Source organism: Panthera leo, chromosome C2 (genome assembly GCF_018350215.1).
Source record: "Panthera leo isolate Ple1 chromosome C2, P.leo_Ple1_pat1.1, whole genome shotgun sequence".
Taxonomy (NCBI): Eukaryota; Metazoa; Chordata; class Mammalia; order Carnivora; family Felidae; genus Panthera; species Panthera leo.
The window spans coordinates 128,432,687-128,452,598 of NC_056687.1; the positions used below are offsets into that span (position 1 = coordinate 128,432,687).

Genomic DNA, 19,912 nt, shown 5'->3' on the forward strand with positions numbered 1-19,912 from the left:
GCCTCGCGGGTCCTAGCCAAGCTGCGGGAGCAGAGGCGACCCCGGGCCGGGAGCGAAGTCACGCGCGGCCAGCAGCCGCGTCACACCTGTCTGAGGGGCGGCCGCGGCGGGGGCGGGGGCTCGCAGAGCCTTCAACAGCCGAGGAAAAGAGGGAGGAGGGAGAGCGCGTTTCATCATCGGCGACGGCGGCGGCCACTTATAAAACTTCTGGGCGCGCACTCGCTCGCGCAGTCTCCGCGCTGCGAGCCTCCTGCGGCCGTCGCCGCCGCTCTCACCAGCCACCCGCGCGGCCGCCCCGGCCCGAGGCGCCCGGCCCCTGCTCGCCCCGCCGCCCGCCCGGGGCCTGCCGCCGTCCCGCCCCGCGGGGGCCGCCACCATGGGGCTCTGGCCCGAGCCTGGCGCGCGCCAGGACAGCGACGCTTCTTCGCGCCAAGCCGGACGCTGTCCCCGCTCTGTCTTCAGCAACATTAAGGTGAGCGGAGAACCCTCGACCTCCGGGCGCACCTTTGACGGGCCCGGGCAGGGGTGCTGCGGGAGCCCGGGGCGGGGGAGGGGGCGCCGGGGCTCCCCGTCAGCCCTTAGTGCCGCGCTCTGCGAAGCATCCCTGCGGGCCTGGCGGCGGGCTGGGGGCGCCTGGACTGGCGATCTCTTTCTGGGAGTGTGTGCGCGCGTGTGTCTGTGCGCACGTGTGTGCACGGGTGTGTGTGTGTGTGTGTGTGTGTGTGCGCACACTCACGCCCTCGTCGGGGTTAAGAAACAGAACAATGACAGTACCTATTGGTTCAACTCTGGTCGGATAGTGTCTTCCTCTTTGAAAAAAGAACATCTCGCGGGACACTTTTTAGGTCTCCTGAGGGCAGTTTCTTCGTGAAGGGGTGAGCTTGGAGGTGCCGGGTGACAGGCTGTGGTTCCTCTGAGATGGAGGGCAGAGCCTAACTCATCCTGGGGTGGGTGGCAGAAGAGATGTTTTTCTGCCCGACGAGCAGCGGTACAGGGGCTCCGCTACCCCACCGCTCTGCCGCGCGCAGGGTTCAGAATTCCCCCGGGCTGGCAACCAACTCTGCGTGCTTCCTGGTCTGGAAAGGGCCCCAGGAAAGCAGCAGGCCCTCGCGGTATGTTCAGTAACATCTAAGCAGGTGCCTCTCCCCTAGCAAGTTATGGGGAGTGGCTCTATGGTGAGGACACTTTCTTCCCCAGGGGGTCGGGAATGTTTACCGCTTCCTCACCAGGCCAGGGAGGCCTGGAACAGTTGAAGCCTGAAACCGGCTTTTTTTTTTTTTTTTTTTTTTTTAAACTGGTTCTACCTGAGCAGAAGTGACCTAGAAGTACACGTCCTGAGAGGACAGAGCTGCTATGGTGAGGACTGTAGAGTCCACATGAGGGCTCCTTGGAGACAGTGGGGGAAGAGGGGGGCGGGATTAGGTATGGTGCAGAGAAGTTGTTTCCAACAATCATACAGTCAGATGGGGCTAGGTAAAGCTTCCAGTGGTGCAATTAAAGGGATGGTCTGGGAGGAGTGTCTCTGTGAACTGATGATGTGAGTGTTGAACAGAAAGGGATCTGGAGGTCACAGTGAATCCCACGAATGTATTTACTCATATTGTTAGTAGAGGAGCTGGGATCCCCACTTCTGCTTCTGCTCTATCCCCACACCACAATAAATAAAGGCTGAGTTGATTCCATGGTTGGATGTAAATAAGACATAGACATTTTGAGATGGTTTCAGATAATCCTCAAATTGCCTCACCTTTGGCTAGACCTGGATGGCCAAAACACTGTGTGTGGCTTTGGTCCCACCATTCAGAAGAGTCTTGGAGAAGTTTCAGTAGAGAATTGTAACAAATTTGGTGTTTATAAATTAGGAACTGGGAGGAAAGGGTGGGAGCAACAGTTGGGTGGTCTGAAAAGAAAGAGGCCCAAGAAAGAGCCAGGGTAGGGGCAAACTCTCCCTATTTTCACCAACAAGGGCAAGAGAGATAGATTGTCCCAGAACAGTTTCCTGACAGCAAGGGTAACCCCCCAGTGAGGTTGATTCATTTAGACCCACCCTGAATCCCTAAAATGAGTTTATGGCAGCAGTTTCTTTGAAGATCCATAAAAATGAGATAATTTATCACATGTTGATGATTTAGCCACAACTGACTGAGGCCTAGACCCAGGCCAGTTGGCCTCCTGAAGGCTCATACCAATTAAGAGTTTTTCTTAACTCTAAAAATCAAATTCTCTTAATTATTACCTCCATTGATCCATAGTAACACTGAGACCAGAGTTTGGAGAGACTTACACTTAGCTTCACTTAATCAACCTGAAACCAGGTACAATTTGGATATCTCAAGGCAAATCTGGGGCTTGTAATTCCATTAAACTCACTTAAGCCTTTTCTTCCAGGGAGGTGGTAATGGTTGTTTGGGGGGTTGCTATTTGTTGGGAGATTCCTTCCTCCCAATGAGAGGTTGGTTGAGTGGCTGCCCTGCACTCTCTCACTGGGGTATGGATGGCACATGTTTTGTGACATGTGTGACATGGGGGATAACAGGGGATGCCCAGCCCAAGGACCCATCATTTTTCTGGGTTCCTCATTGCTGGGACAGAGTAACCAATTGGCTTTATGACATTCCTGCAAAACCCCACATACCGTATGGTTTAAGGGAAGGGAATGAGGCCAGGGGACTTAGATTCACCTCTAAATCTAACCTCTTACTAAATAGGTGACAAAGGGGAGCATTTCTTACCTTTCCTGGACTGCAGAACCTTTACGTAAAAAAACAAAACAAAACAAAAAACAAAGACAAAAACAAAAAGCAGGTACTATGAATGATCCCTACCTCATGGGACTCCTTAAGGATTATGTGGGATGAGGTGTAGGAAAAGGGTTTTGTAAACCATGCAAGACTCTCCAGGACTGACATCAATAAAATGTCAGTTCTTGCCTCTACAAACAGGACTGCTTGTTTAAATATCATTTAGGATCTGTTGTTTCACCAATTATGCCTCACATGAGGCATACTTAAGAGAAACTATAGTTAGCAGTCATGTCCAAAATAAAGGTAATAGTAGCTAACACTAATGAAGCCATCTGGATGTACCAAGAACTTTGGATATATTTCACCCATATGTAATCCTCAGTACAATTCTATCTAGTGAGTATTATTACTGTCCCCATGAATGATGAGGAAAACTGGGCTTAGTGAGGTGTAGACACATAGCCAAAAAGGGGTGGAGTGTAGAGGAACCAGATATGTGAGATTGCAGGGTCAGAGACTCTAACCACCATGCACCCTGCCCTCACCATCACACAGTGCTGCTCAATTCTGGCTTAGCACTTAGGGATACTGTATGTATAGTTGTTCCCAGAGTCAGTACTGTTTTCAGTTCCCGGTGACGCTCACATCCCAGCTGTGAGCAGGGGTCACTGTGGTGGCTGCAGGATGGATATCCCCAGTCACTAACAGGCTCATTATACCTTTTCATTCTTCATAACTCTCCCCTAAAGAGCTTGGCAACTCTCACTTATGGGGTGAGGTTTTTGTATGCCCTCCTGTAGTAGTAAATATAATTGTGTTTAATCTGGAGACATTCTCAATTGCCTCTGGCTTACAAGATTCTTAAGAAATAGAAGACCTGCTCACTAGTCATTGTCAGAGAGAGCAGTTCAACATCCAGAACTCTTAATTAAAAACAGGTTCATTCAGCGATTATGGGGGTGTGGGTGGGGAGGTAGGAGACAGCCTTTGTGGCTAACTCATCCTGGCAGCCTCAAAGAGATCTGTTTCTTCTTAAAATGAAATTTTGGGGGGCAAACCGAGGTTATCTTATAAAAGGAGTAGATGATTGGTAATTGCTGCCCAAATTTCACGAACTCCCACACCCCAGGTCCCAGTTTAGGGAAATAGTGCATATCTCATCAGTGAGGGAGAGTCCAGTGGGAATGGAGGGCAGGGGAAGTACAGTGGTGAAGAAAAGGGTAGGCAGATGTCACAGCTTGGCCTGAGTGGCCTGGGGACCTTCGATCTGGGAGGGAAGCCCAAAAATGAGGAAGAAGTGCTTTGTTTTGGCTTGTGTCTGTAACTTCCTAAGGCCTTTGACCCCCAACTGTGGGGAGGCATCTTGGGCTTAACCTCTTGGTTTCCAGAGGAAAGTGCTATATCCACCAAACTGATGCTCACAAGTGGGGAAAACACTTTCAAGAGAATCCCTGGAGCTAAAGAATTACTTAACAGACCTCATGGATTAAGAGGTGCCCATTCCTCCCCCAGGCTGGTGGGTGTTTCTCTGATGTGAATGAGGACAGCATTCATCTATCCCCTGAGAGGGCCTGGCATGCCCACCCTGCTTTTGTGTGGGGGTCGGGGGAGGGGAGACCAACGGGAACTGGTTGGGTGGGGTCACAGGTCACTGAGAGCCTTTTCCTCCTGTGATAATGCTCAGAGCCCTTCTCCTGGTGATGAACTGTGACCTACACTGCCACAGAACAAAGGGAAGGTGATTTATGTCTCACACTATGGATAGCTCATCTCTTTCTCATCACTCTCTTTTGTCTGTGACAGTGACTTTTTTTCCATTCTCGAAGACCCGGATGTGATGTTGCGGTGTTGGGTTGGGACCATGGCTTTCCCTCACCTTTTTTTGCCCTGTTTATGGAATGCAGAGGAATGTGCATGGTCCCCAGGGTAGACCTCATCCCTCCTTGTTCTCCCTCTTCACATCCCTGCTTGGTCTTATGCTGTCTCATGGGTTCAGCCACTCCCAGCCCTTGCTTCACCCCACTTTCTGCCTGTGGAGGCACTGGCCTGTGGAGAGCTCCAGTTGTGTGCCAAAGCCAGAGAGCTGGGCGTGGTGGAGCTGAGAAGCTCGGGATGGTCCCAGGCAATGGACCCATCGGAGGACCTTGCCTGGGGCTGGGCGAGTCTGGCCCCCATTTTACATCATAAGATCATTGCTGTGTACTTGGGCATTGCACTGTCAGTTTCTGTTGATAAAGGACATGAAGAAATAGCTGTGTGAACTTACACTTGTCTGTACCCCACAGGACTAGCACAGATGGGTTGTCACTGTGGTCCTTGGGGGCTCCTTTTGAGGGACCATGGGAGAAAGCTGAGTTCTTAGTACCAGACAATGCTTGATTTATTTTGAGTTCTTAAAAAACTTTTTATTTTGAAACAATCCCATATTCGTAGGAAACCAGTGCCGAGATGTCCTGTATACTCTTCACCCAGTTTCTTCCAAAGGTTCTGTCTTACATATTGCACTATAATACCAAAAGCAGGGAACTGACATTGCTATAATGTGTGTGTATAGTTCCATGCAATTTTGTCACATGTATAGATTCATGGAACCACCACCCCACTGCCTCAAGACACAAGAACTATTTCTGTCACCACAAAAATCTCTGTTGTGCTGCTCCTTTGTTGTCATGCCCACCCCCTTCCAACTGACTACCGTCACAACCACTAATCTGTTCTCTATCACTGTAATTTGTCATTTTGAGAATGTTGTATAAATGGAATCGTGCAATATGTAACCTTTTGAGATTGACTTTTTTCATTCAGCTTAATACCCTTGAGATCCGTCCAGGATGTTGCTTGTATTAATAGTTTGTTTCTTTTTATTGCTGAGCTTTATTCCACGGTATGGATGTACGGTGATTTGTCTAACCATTCACCTATTGAGGGACATTTGGGTTGTTTCCAGTTCGGGGCTATTATAAGTAAAGCTGATATGAACAATCAGGTATAGGTTTTTGGGTCAGACATAAACTTTCATTTCTCTGGAGTAAATACCCAGGAGTGCGTTTGCTGGGTAGTATGGTAGTTGCATATTGATTTTTTTTTTAAGAAACTGCCAAACTCTTTTCCAAAGTGGCCATACAGTTTTATATGTACACCAACAATGTAGGAGAAATCCAGTTTCTCTACATGTTTGCCAGCATTTGGTGTTGTCATTACTTTTTAAAAAAATTTCTTAATGTTTTTATTTTTGAGAGAGAGAGAGAGAGAAACAGAGCACGAGTGGGGTAGGGGCAGAGAGAGAGACACACACACACACAGAATCTGAAGGAGGCTTCAGGCTCTGAGCTGTCAGCACAGAGCCCGACACGGGGCTTGAACTCATGAACCACGAGATCATGACCTGAGCCGAAGTCAGGTGCTTAACCGACTGAGCCACCCAGGCGCCCCAAGTGTTGTCATTATTTTTTATTTTAGCTATTCACATAGGTGTGTAGTTACATCTCAGCATGGTCTTCATTTACATTTCCCTAATGGCTAGTGATGGTGAACATCTTTCATGTGCTTATTTGCCATGTGTACGTGCTCTTTATTGGAATGTCTGTTCCTATAGTTTGTCCTTTTTCTAATTGGAATTTTTACTATTGTTTTGAGAGTTCTTTATATATATGAAATACAAGTCCTTTGTTGGGCATGTGGTTTGCAAGTATTTTCTCCCAGTATGTAGCTTATCTTTTATCTTCTTAATAGGGTCTGTCACAGAAAACATTGTTTAGATTCTGATGAAATCTAATTTATCAAGTTTTAATTTTCTGGATCCTACTTTTGGTGTAAGTCTAAGAACTCTTCACCAAACCTAGTTCCTGAAAGTTTTCTCTTATGTCTTCTTCTAAAAGTTTTATAACCTTGCTTTAAATCTATGATCCATTGTAAGTTAATTTTTGTATACGTAAGAAGTTTAGGTCAAGGTTATTTTATTTGTTTGTTTTTTGTTTTTGTTTTTGTTTTGCCTATAGGTATCCAATTGCCACTGAACCATTTGTTGAGAAGACTGTCCTTACTCTATTGAATTGCCTTTACTCCTTTGTCAAAAACCAATTGGCCATGCTTGTGTGGATCTGTTCTGGGTTTTCTGTTCTGTTTCATAGATGTATGTGTATATCTCTCTGCCAATACCACACTGTCTTGATCACTGTATCTATACAGCAAGTCTTGATATCAGGATCAGGTAGAAGATTGATTTTCAGTCTGCAGTGGTATGTGTTTATCTTATGGTTACCATACTTCATAACCCATTCAGTTTCCCTTCTACTTTGCCTTTTGGGAAGATTTAAAGACAAATTTGAAGCTTGCTTTTAGTAACTGGATGGGACCTTGTGTATTTCTGTGCTCCAGCTTTTCTTCTGGGCTTATCTAAATAGTTGTGTTTTCCCTTGAACTTGATTTGTTAATCAAGAAAAGAAGTTTCCTAAACTTTTTCTACTCTCAACCATGGCCTCGCAAGGGGTGGGGGGTGCTCAGCATCTCTCTTTCATACTTAAGAAAATGGAGGCTCATTTAAGAACACCTATCCAGTAAATGGCAAGCAGGAATTCCCTCCCAGGGTCATCGCGCTCCCTAGTTCTCTTCTTCCCATGGCCACAGAATGCCTCTCGGTTCTGGATTCTCTCATTCGTAAACATTTGGGCCTGAGCTCAATGATCTCTGAGGTTCTTGTAAGTTCTCAGATTCTCATCTGTTAAGTTGCTGATGGAGATGAGACTGGGAGCAGGGCCAGTTGGGTCTGAGCTTTGCTGGGAGACCTGCTATGAAGCCTGGCAGAAGTGGAAGGTGCAGGCTAGGTGGTTATCTTTGGTCAATCCCCAGCTCTCTCAGTTTAGAGGACCCTGATTCTCTGGGTGTGTCCTCCTGTTTGGGATGGATTACATTTGACCAGGGTGGGGAATGAAACCAAGGCAGGGAGTGTCCTCTGGCTGTTGAAGGACAGGTGGATACTCCAGTGAGCAGCCTTCTTCCAGAGCCTGTCCTCCCAGCCTCTTTGCCCTGTTGAGCGGGATACTCAGGAGGCTCAGAGGAAATGCTGGAGGCTCTTGGTGTGGCTGGTGGGGTGGGGTGGGGGCGGAGAGCAGCACCAGCCTGGGACGGTAAATCCCAGATGAGCTTTGGGACATTCAGTCTGGTCAGGATCGGTGCTGGCTCCCCACAGGCTGCCCCCCTGCCTCCCTAAAAATGGGCAGACTAACCCTTTGTTAGAAATTTAGTGTGCTAGTTCCTCAAATTTAGTTCCTGAGTTCTGTAGGAATCTGGGAGTCCTGGTAACAAGTTTTCTTTTGTTTACTCAAACACTGGTAATATCTACTTATGTTCTGAAGAATGCCCCATCTAACATCCTTGCGAGATGCTGGCCTAGAGCACAGAGGACCTCAGTTAAGACTCAGATGTTATCAGAGAGGGCTGTAGTAAGCTAGTGTTTTTCAAACTGCCTCACCAAGATGCCCTGAATTCTAGGACAGAGTGATCAGGTTTCCACGTACGAGTAGACAAGAGGATGAAGGGGATGAACTGTGATGTGAGCATTACATTTCTGTGATATTTTATGTTTTAATCTTAAAATCAAGTGAATTTTATATTTTCCTCCACAGTATAGGTATGTGTTTCCAAAGAATATGTTCTATTTCCCCCCAAATCTTGGAGTAACATTGATACTCTCAGAAGCTATGCTGTATGTGGCTCATGTCTCCCAGATGTGACTAGCAGGTAGGGCATACCAAGTTTGGGAAACACAACACAGGTAGACCTCAAGTCAGAACTAGTTTATCCGGTTAGTTCACTCAGCCAGCTTGTGAGGCACAGAGGGAAAGGTACCTAGAAAGTTTAAGTGGGACAGACATGGGGTGTGGATATCAGACAGCTCCTGAGCTGAGCCCTGTGGGACACCCCAGGAGAGGAGCCAGCTAGAGAATGCACTGAGGTCCCTGTGGACCTTGGGGGAAAGGGATGGTGGCAGAAGGAAGGGGCTGGGAGGACAGCAGGCTTCCAGAGCCACTCTTGCCCTGCTTATTGGACTGCCAAGGAGTTTGTAGGATGGGATTAAATTGACCACTTTCTCATTCCGTTTTACATCATTCCTGCCTTTTGCCTCAGGCCCTTTTTTATAACTTCCTGCTTTACCTTTGATCCTCAGTGCTTTTGAGGGAGTTGGCGGGAGCTGAGTGTTGGTGCAGGAGCCTGGGACTCACTCACTCAGAAGCCTTTACTGAGCATTCACCGTGTGAGGCTCTGTACCAGGTATTACTGTTTTGGCATTTGGCTCCCTAAGAGGTTCCCAAGCTTCCCATAAATGATAGCCTGTAAATTCCCTTGCCTCTCAATGTGACCAACTGCCTCTTTTTGCCCAGGACGAAGGCAGTTTCTGGAACACAGAGCTTTCAGTTTTAAAACTGGAAAAGTTCTGGGCAAATTGGGACAAGTTGGTCCCCTACAGCCTCCCTTGCTGTGACATTGTACACAAATGGACTTCCACCCTCTGTGGGGCAGTGGAGATGCCGAGGGAGGGTCAGGGATGGTGTCCGTGATGGAAATAAACCTCAAGGATCTATGGTAGGAAGGGATTGTAGTCTTCCAAAGAAAGGAGAAGCGGGAACCAGGACACTGGAGGCAGACTCATGGAGCAGCAAGCCCCATGACTCCTTGTCTGTACACCGAGGTCCTGCATCCTTCCTTGCTTATCATGATTTCTACAGCATTTTTTACTTCTCATGTTGTAGAATCCATATAATTCATGATAAAACTGACATGTAGAAAGATAGTACTTCCTGGCTTATAGAATATTTGGATTTCAGAATTGAAAGTGACAAGAAAGCTCATCTGCTCAAAGAAGCAGGAATCCTTTTGAAGATGTCCTTACCTCTGTTTGCATAGCTCTAGTAATGGGGAACTCACCCCCTCTCAAGGCAGGCCCAGGACTGGAAGCTCCACAGTCTTTCAGTCTCTCCTGTGTTGAGCCAAAATCTGCCCCTATCCTTCCATGTACATCCCCAGAGGGAAGCTAGCAGAACCCCTTCTTCTTGGCTACTCTCTCGATGTTTCCAGTGGAAAGCAGTCTCCCCTCTCCCATAAGTCCCTCTAACTGGAAAGCTGCTAGGCAGGGTTGAAATGGAAAGCCAGATGGTCTGGGCTACCTTCCTCTGAAAGGTGAACCAGGCTCTGAAGTTGGACGTTGTTAAGGGGACATGTATGACCCCTGATTCTTGTTGTCCCAGATCACAAAGGTCTTCTTGCTGGTTCTAGTCACTGCTTGGTCAGCTTAGTCAGCACTCATGAGGAACCCTCGGGCTGTGTGGAGGCTGGTGGGCCTTGAGTTTTCTGGAACCAGCAGAGATCTTCCCATGATGGGGACCTCCACCCATCAGGCCCTGCAAGTTTGTTGTGCCCTCATGAGCTCCAAGGCCTGCCCCAACCTGTCTCTCACACTCCTTCTCCTCACCCCTAACTTCCTCTGTTTTCACTCCCCAGCTCTCACTTCCCCCTGACTTTGGGGCTTTCATGGAGTGTCCATGCCAAACCTGGAAGAGCCCTGGATAAATCATTGTGTCTACTCTCTGGCCTCCAACTGGAGGACATCTCTTAGGAGGAAGTAGACGAGGGGCACACTGGGGACTTACCTTCTAACTTTATCACCAGAGGGCCCAGCATAGACCCTCAGAGAGGGATCTAGCCTAATGCTAACAGGAACATACCTGTGGAGTGTACTCCAAGGATGCACCCCATACATCCCTCCCATCCCAAGTGGCAGAGTCAAATTATTGTAGAACCAGCCTTGTCTTTTGGACCATCTCCACCCCTGGACCTTGTCACTAACTTGGAAAGTGAGTCTACATAGCCTTGTGATTGTCCATTTCATTTCACATTGCCCCTGCCATCAGGAGGCTGTCCTTCTAGACTCGCCTGAGACTCCTTCTTCTTCATAGTCAGCATCCCAGGAAAGCACAGTCCCACTGAGTCAACCTATAAATTTAACATATAAATATGTAAACTTAGCAAGGAGTGGGGACAAACCTATTCTGGATGCCCTAAAATCACAAATTCAGAATTCCCACCCTCAGCAACACATTTTTATTAGCAAAACTTATGATACGATTTTCTGAGCTATCATAACATAGATGGATACATTTTATTAGGGCACATACATATGGGCAATATATGGGGGCATTGGGATATTTAGTTGTGGATGCAAATGCATGTATTTGGGGGAACCCATTATGTGCCAAATTTAGTGAAATAATAAGTGGACAAGGTTAGGTCCTTTCAGAAATGCTGTCTTGACTAAAGCCTCCCTCCCATGCTCCAAGGTGCATATTACCCACATTTTATAGGGGAGGATACTGGCAGGAAGCTCCTGGGAATTGGCACGTTACACAGTGACAAAGCTGGTATCTGGGAACTCTGTCTTATGATTCTCTTCTCTATGACTGCTGCCTGCTTCACACCACAAACCCCAAGCAGCTGAGCCAGACTGTGCTACTTCAGTCCTCCATACCAACAGACACAAGCAGGGCTGCTAATGTCTGTAGTATTTTATTTTCCCAAGCCAAATTTGGCACTGGTAGCCCTGTAATTCTTTGTGCCTCAACTTTCCTCTCTTAAACCTTTTTTATAGGGGCACCTGAATGGCTCAGTCAGTTAAGCGCCCAACTCTTGGTTTTGGATCAGGTCATGATCTCACGGTTTGTGAGTTTGAGCCCGACATCAGGCTCTGTGCTGACAGCACATGGAGGCTGCTTAGGATTCTGTCTCCCTCTCTCTCTCTCTGCCCTTCCCCTACTTGTTCTCTCTATGTCTGTCAAAATAAATAAATAAAAACAAATAAAACCTGAACCTTTATTTTAAATAAATTATTTTAATTTATTTTTCTATTTTCTTTTTAAGAGAGAAAATGAGACTGGGCGAGAAAGGCAGAGGGAGAAAATCTAAGCAGGCTTCATGCTCAGCATAGAGCCTGACACAAGGATTGATCCCATCACCCTGGGATCATGACCCGAGCTGAAATCAAGAGTTGGATGCTTAGCCGACTGAGCCACCCAGGCATCCCCCTCAGCTTTCCTTGTTGCATGTCCCCTCACCCATGTTGATAAGGCTAGACAGATACTCCAGCTGTACAGCACACAAGCACTTAGACCAGGGACTCGGCTTGGGGCGGGGGTGGCCATCAAGTGGCTTAGAAACACTTCCTGGAAGAATAAATGGAAACCCAGTCAGTTGAACAACATTTTATCATGTGACTCAAATGCTCAGAAGCTTATAATGACGAAGTGACTTGTATATCTAGCAACTGGAGAGTCAAATACATCAGGGGACATCCATCTGTAGCATATATACAAATTATTTTTAAAGTTCTATTGAGAATAGTTTAAACTTGGGAGAAGGGTTCATTCTATAATGTTAAGCAGAGGCTGCAGGATAGGCAACCAGATGTAGAGATGATCCACATTTTTAAAAGTCACAAGAAGACTTGAAGAGGGTCTATAGCCAAACAGATAGTTCTCTGTGTGGGAAGCCTACAAATGGTTTTATTTTCCTTCCTTGTGACTTTCTGTATTTTCCATTTTTCTGCAGTAAACAGGTCCTGGACTTGTAATTAGAAAAAACTGCCAACTAAAAAACTCTAGTCTGTGGTGACCCCCACAATCCCCTTTGCAGCGAGACATTCTGCTGTGATATATGAAATGCAATATAAGATGGACTGCATATCCATATAATGGACTTATATCCATTATATCTTATACCTCTGGTCTCCACGTACCTGAGGAGGAACCGAAGATGAAGCCAGGATGGCAGGCAGGGGCAGGGGCTTCTCTAGAAAGACCATTCCTGCAGTTTCCATCACTGTCCCCCCTGCATTATTAATCTGTTACCGCATTTGAGTGCTATGGCTCCTCAGAGTTGGAGATAAAGTCAGATAACAATACTTTAATTCTAAGAGAGAGGTCAACCTATGGAACATTTTCTTTTTTGGGAAGATTGAGAGGTGTTTGTCTGCTTCCCTCTCTTTCTTCTAGTGCCCACTCCGAGAGGCTGGCTCAGAGCTTGGGAATCTAACCCTAAAGATGGCCAAACATCTTAGGGAAGTGAGTATATCTGATGGGCTCCATGCCATGAAGGAAGAGAGGGCCTGAGGAGGAGGCAGTGAGGATAGAGGCTGGGACAGGAACTGCTAAGTGCTGCCTGGGGTCTGGTCCTGAGCCTGGACTTTTATACCTGGGAAGGTGTGGGGACATCCCTGGGTGGATTTTCACCCAGTCATTTGGTAAGCCTTGATTCACTATCCACTGTTTGTAAGATAGCACTCTGCTGGTGTATTCAGCAGGAGTTTCGGAACTTTGAGGGCAAGAACGGTGTCAGGATGGCTGCCTGAGATGCATTCATTTGTTCATTCATTCACGCAACATGTCATTACTGATCACTTACCATCAACCATTGGAGATACAACAATGAACGAAAAAGAGTGGGCTATGCTCTCATGAGAGATATAAACAGTGGGCAGATGCACAGATAGATGTAGTTACAAAATGTGTCAAATAGGAGGGTACCGAACTGGCTTTTATGAGGGAGAAGGTGGTAGAGACAGAACTGGATTCTGCTTAATACATAGGAGGCCAGGAACTCTAGATTCTAAAAAGTCACCTTCATACTTCTGATATATAATCTCTCCATGGGGAACACAGCTGCAAATCATACAAGGTAACTCTCTTTTAAAGGCTCTGGCTAGTTAGGATAAGATGGATCATAAAGAACTATAGTGAATTATGGCTTCCATCAGCATGATGGGTTCACATAACAGGGGACTTCATACTATGAATACCGAGACACTGCATAAAATAGAACACCACCAAATATTTAAATGCATAGCCAAGCTTGCAAGAAAGTGAAATTTTCAGGTGCAAGAAATGAAGAATGAGTTGAATACCAAAACAATGAGTGTACCAGCTGACCCTGCAGCAGGGATCGAGGGGGAAAGTGTGTGTGGTATGACTGGATCAGTAAAGAAACCCTGAAGAAAGCCCTAATGGAGACTGGGTATTAGTAATCACACAGATAGCAACGATGACATGGGGAGCTGGTCCTCAGACTTATGCCTAAAGCTGGCCCCTTGGTGAGAAGGGAACTTATTAAACTCTGCCCACCACCCTAGGGACAGCAAAGAGGCTGATCTCTAACAGGACCTCTGGGTAAAATAATGCCTCTAAGAAATCAAAACCCCAAGTCTGTGCCACATGGAATGGAAAACAGAATTTATGCTATCCACATGATATGGGAATCTCTAAGCAAATAAATTAGCATAAGAATTGTTAGGGGGCTGGTGATAACTCTTTGCTATCTGGTAGACGCAAAAGTGAAACCACTCCAGAAGGATGCTTCTATAATGTAGACCAACCGGAATCCCCAAGGGAAGACTGCCTTTGGAAGAGGAGCTTACAACAAAAAGTTACACAAGGAAATGACCCACCATAACAACAGGCAGCAAATATATCAATGGGGGAGATTAGCACCTCAAGATTTTGAGATAATGGAACATTTTGACAGAGACTATAAAAACTATATTAAAATGCTTAAAGAGGTGTAGGAAGAAATAGAAAATACCAAGAAAGAACAAATACTCTGAAAAATGAATGGGCAGTTTTGAGAAACGTGGGAATTCTAGAAATAAAAAAATATAGAAAGTAAAAATTCAGTGAATGGTTAAATAGCAGGTTAGATAATTTCCCAATTTGAAACCCTTAACTTAATCACACCTGCGCTTAATGATATTACCAAGTGGAAGATAAGATTGAAGAAGTCACCCTAAATATGGCACAGAGGAATAAAGAAACGGAGACTATGAAGGACAGGGTAAGAGATATGGAAACAGTAAGGACAAAGTGCAATGAAGGTCTGAAATGAACAACAAAGAAGAGAGTAGAATGAATAGGTGACAGACACTATTGAAGAAATGACAGAGAATTTCCAGAGTTGAGAACACGTATGGCACCATGATATAAAGAAAGCACCATAAGTTCTGACAGGAATTTACAATTATAGCATGCCTCCGGGAGCCTGGGTGGCTCTGTCCTTGGGTGACCCCCTCTTGATTTCAGCTCAGGTTGTTATCTCACTGTTTGTAGGTTTGAGCACCTCATCCAGCTCTGTGCTGACAGCACAGAGCCTGCTTGGTATTTCTTTCTTTCTCTCTCTCTCTCTCTCAAAATAAATAAACTTAAAAAAAATTTAATAAAGAAAAGAGCACACCTCTGCTTATTATACTGAAACTTCAGAACAGTAAAAATAATAATTTTAAGAGTTCTATGGTGAAGTTACAGACTACTTATGAGAATCAGCAATTAGACCAACACCTGTCTTCCCAAAATAAATAATAGATACTAGGAAATAATGGAACAATTTTCAAAATGCTAAGAGAAAATTGCCACCAAATTCAAATTTTATAACTAAATAATTCAGGGAGACAAGTTAGAGATTTTTCAAACAAAAGCAGGTAATTTACTAATCACAAGTCCTCACTAAAATAAAGAAGGGTGAAATACATAAAGCAAGAAATGAAACACAAAAAAGGATAGGATGCAAAAAGTGGTAGTAATTATTAATTGGTGGTAGGCAAAAAATAATAATGATTTATGGAGGGAAGAAACATTAGAAGGGAAAATTGGAGTTAAAATCATAAGTCCTTGGCTTGTTTGGGAGGAGAGTGGAAAAATTAATTGACTTAATTTTTAATTAATTAACTTTGTTGTCAGTTATGTATGTTAAAATGTATGCATAATCATTAACAGAAAATGATAAAATGAGGTAGATATACATCTAGATTTGTCAGAAATTACAACACATGAAAATGGGCCACTCTCACCATTTCAGAGCTAGAGAATCTCAGACTAGATTGAGACAGGAGCAGAGACAGACAGAGGGAGGGAGGGTGGGAAGGAGAGAGAGAGAGAGAGAGAGAGAGAGAGAATCCAGTTACATGCTCTTTAAAAGAAAATGTTGAAAATCGAAGGACAAAAGCAGATAAATCAGGAGATATATCAACTAAAGAGAAGATTTATCTACTTTAATAACAAAGAAGAGTTTGTTAAGGCAAAAAGAATGACAGATTGTGAGATGCTTACAATGTCTAAAACTGACTAGAGACCAATATCTAGATTGTATAGGATCTCCTGACAAGAAAGAGGCAAGAACTACAATAGAAAAATATGCAAAGGATTTGGGCAGGTGGACTAGAGTGCCAGCTGGGCTCCCTCTGCCCTCTGTACTTTTCTCTGAACGTCATTGCCATTATCGTCCCCTGTAAATGTCTGACTTCATGGCTAAGTGATGGTCAGCAACCAGCATTCCTGTGGCCTTTCATTTTAGTTCCAACTTGGAATAATCCTGGGAAAGGACTCTGGCTTAGCCGGGTCAGGTACCCTCCTTGAGGCAGGGCAAGGTCCTCTGACTGGTGGCTTCTCCTAGAACCCTGTGGTTGAATAAGGGTCCTTCTCTAAAAGAAAGAGGGAGGCAGTGCTGGTCTCAGGAGGAGGGCTCAGCAGACAAGACGATTGAGACTTCCTATGGAAAGGAAGAGAACACGCTATAGCAGACACTGAAAAGGAGATGTGGTCCTGCTGAGGGAAAAGAGGTAGCCTGAATGAAGGCACTGGCACTGGGGAAAAAGGGAAGCGTCCTGGATGGAACAGGGTTTGTATTAGATTTTTACTCCTGTTGGAACAAATCACCATAAAATGTAGTGGCTTTAAAACAGCACCAATTTACTGTCTTAGAGTTGTGGAGAACAGAAGACCTAAAATCAAGATGTTGGTAGGCCCGTGGTCCTTCTGGAGGCTTTTGTGGAGAATCTGTTTCCTTGCCTTTCCTGGCTTCTAGAGACTGCCTAATCCTTTGGCTTATGGCTCCTTCCTCCTCAGAGTCAGCAAGTTAACATCTTGAAATCTCTCTCCCTCTCACCTTTGTTTCTGACTCTGACCCTCCTGCCTCTCCCTCCTAAGGATCCTGTGATTACACTGGGCCCACCCAGATAATCCAGAATAATCTCCTATTCTAAAACAATTAATCACATCTACTTAAGTCCTTTTTGCCATGTAAGGCAACATGTGTTCACAGGTTCTGAGTATTAGGGTGCTCAGACACTGGGGAGGTCATTGTTTTGTCTATTTCAGGGTTCAATCAAACCAGAGCCAATAGAAGATACACATATATGTATGTATATGTATTTGTATTTCAAGGAATTTGCTTATACAACTGTGGGGGCTGGATAAGCAACTCCAAAATTCATAGGGCAGGCATTCAGGAAAAGATGATCACAGGCATTGGGCGAAAGCTCCTGTTCAGGGGGCATCTATCTTTTTCATTCTCTCTCTTCCTCTTTCCTTCCCTCCCTCCCTCTCTCTAGCTTTGTTCTCTCACACCTGCTTTTAAGACCCTCTGATTAATTGAATCAGGTCCACCCAGATTATCTAGGATAATCTTCCTTACTTAAAGTCATCTCACTATATATTGTAATGACATCTGCAAATTTCCTCCACAGCAATACCTACCTTAATGGTTGATTGAATAACTGGGGACTGAAGCCTAGCCAGACTGACACATCAAAAACATTGTCACAGGGGCAAAGGGCAGTGACATTCAGGACATGTACATGACAGAATGTGGCAACAGCAGGCAGAGGGCTCCAAGAAATGTGAGAACTCCCGGGCAATAGACAACCCCAAAAGGAGTGCCGCAGGGGCCAGAGGGGCTTTGCCGAGATCACTGAGGGGAGGAAGGCATACTTTGGGGTGAGTTGCTGCAAGGAGGCCTAGAATGAGGCATTCCATCCATTTCCATCCACTTCCCATAACTGGAGTCTTCTTCCCTCCTCTACGCTGATCAGATCCCAGCATGTCACCAGTGCCTTGATACTCCTTTCTTATGTTGCTTATCAGTATTTGTTCTGTTGAGGTCACAGGCCCCTGGGCTGCAGACATGAGTAGATAGCCGTGTTGGAAAGGTGGGTGAGCTCATGTCTGCTGCTCCTAGGGCTGCAGCTGGTAGGCGTCAAGTATTTGCTTAGCTAATCTTTTCCCATCTAAAGATGCTTATTGATGATTTCATTCATGAGTCTTGAAACCTACAGGTAGCAATCCCAGCCAAAACACACCAGGTGTGGATGATGAAAACATTCCCTTGCACTTGCCTCCGACAACTCTAGTGAGGTGGCATGGGGGAGTCAAAGGAATGGGGAGGTGGACAAAAGTACACAGTCAGGGCTGGTGTGCCGGCCTCTACCAACAGTACAGCCAGAGCCACACCATGTGAGGACACCTCATGTCAGATGGGCAGATGCACAAGGGGAATGCTGAGAAATCATGAGATTTCTCGATTTTACACCCCCCTTTTTTTTTGGTAATGGATTTGCATACAGAGGTTGGACCTTGTCTCCAGGAAAGAGATATCTGGAAGGAAAGATTTAGGTTAAAGCTCAAGAGGACCTACGTGAGTCTCAGGCGGTGGTTCCCTAAGTGTGGTCCCTGTACTAGCAGCATCAACATTACCTGGGAGCTTGTGATAAATGCAGACTCCTGGGCCCTATCCCAGAGCTTCTGAATCTAAAACTGGAGGTGAGGCCCAGCCAGCTGTTTCAACAAGCCCTCTATCTAATTCTCATGCACCCTGAGATTCCAGAACCTCTATTCTGAGGCAAGGCACAGATCGGAGCACTGATTCACATCAGAGGTCACTGGACTGTCTGTGATATCCTTGTCTCCAAGATAGTCACTAAAGTGACGTATGGGAAGTGATCCCAGTAAACTGAAATGATTCCCAGGAAACGGGGGTCTCTCAAGTGGAGCCACAACTGATGGGAGGAACTTGGGGAACCTTCTTGCTACATGTAGCCTGAGGCAAAGCCAAGGGCTGTGCAGCTCAGGCCCTGACACCTGCCTCTGGGCCACGGAGAAGGGAGGATGGGGAGGGTGCAGAGGGCAGTGTGCTCAGCCTGGAGGAGCATGACCAGCCACACGTTGGAATTCAGAGAATCTCCAGAGGTGCCTTGGGCCCACAGACTTGCTGTACCAGGCTGAGTGACGTTTCAATCTCTTTTTATTCCCCCAGGTAGTTTGGAAATGGCAAATGTTCTCAGGGGCTGAGGTCAGGGGTGTTCGAATTAATGATATTTATAGCTTAAAATTAAATCCTGTAGGTAAACAGAGAATTTGAGAAATGTGCTCGCTTTCCCCCTTGCTCCTACTCCTTCCCTCATTTCCTGTGTTTGGACTGGACATGTCACAGTGCACAGAAGACCTTGGCACCCTGAGTGAAGCCTCCCCACAGTGATGGAGATCACTGTGGCCCTGTCCCTTTGTCACTCCCTGGGGTCCTGGGCAGTGGTGTGGGAGGGGGTGCCAGAGGGTGTGGGTAGCAGGGAAGGATGTTCTGGTGGCTCTTATCTAAACATGACTTTCCGGTGGGAAAGAGGCTAGCATGCCTTGCTTGACTTCCTGCCTTGACTTCTAGTATAACAGTTTCCTTTCTTCTCGAATACCAGCCTAGGACCTGAGGAAATTTTCCAAGAGAGGCTTTGGACATTTTCTGCAGTGTTGCCTGCCTCTCTCTCTCTCTCTCCTCTCTGCCTGAAGACTGGTTCCCACCCAGCTTTTCTACCTTTCCCTATGCAGGCCCACTGGTGTTTCTCCCTCCTTGCCCTCCTGGCTGAGCTGAGGACTGGAACTGGGAGGAAGGCAAACAGAGGGGAGGTGGGGAGAGGGAGACCTTGAGAGACACATAGGAAAGTCAAAGAGGCAAGGTCACAGAAGGAGTGGCCCTCTGTCTGCAAGAGTCCAGAAAGAAGCTGAAGCAATGGAGAGAATAGAGCTGGAATAGCTGGCCGGAGATGCCGACAGAAGACCACCTATATCCTGATGCAGACTTCTACCCATCTGGAGGCTAGACGAAAGACTCAACTTGGACCAAATCATGTATGTTGCTAGCAACCAACCTACTTCTGTCAGCCTCCAGATCCTTCACCTTTAAAAGCCAGAGTTCTTCTGTCCCAAAGAGCCTTGTTAAAGGCCTGTGTATCATCCTGATTCTTTTTTTTTTTTTTTTTGAGAGAGAGATGGTGGGAGTGAGCAAGGGGCAGAGAGAGAGGGAGAGAGAGAGAA

At 46.0% G+C, this 19,912-nt stretch overlaps 1 protein-coding gene across 1 annotated transcript in view; it reads left to right on the top strand.

Annotated features, from left to right (window-relative positions):
- Window positions 1-357: 357 nt before the first annotated feature.
- SLCO2A1 (solute carrier organic anion transporter family member 2A1) overlaps window positions 358-19,912 on the top strand; it is an 82,535-nt gene continuing 62,980 nt past the window's right edge. The window contains exon 1 of the mRNA XM_042903056.1: window positions 358-472. Coding sequence (XP_042758990.1) covers window positions 377-472 — 96 coding nt within the window. The 5' untranslated portion in view covers window positions 358-376. The remainder of the gene's footprint in view (window positions 473-19,912) is intronic.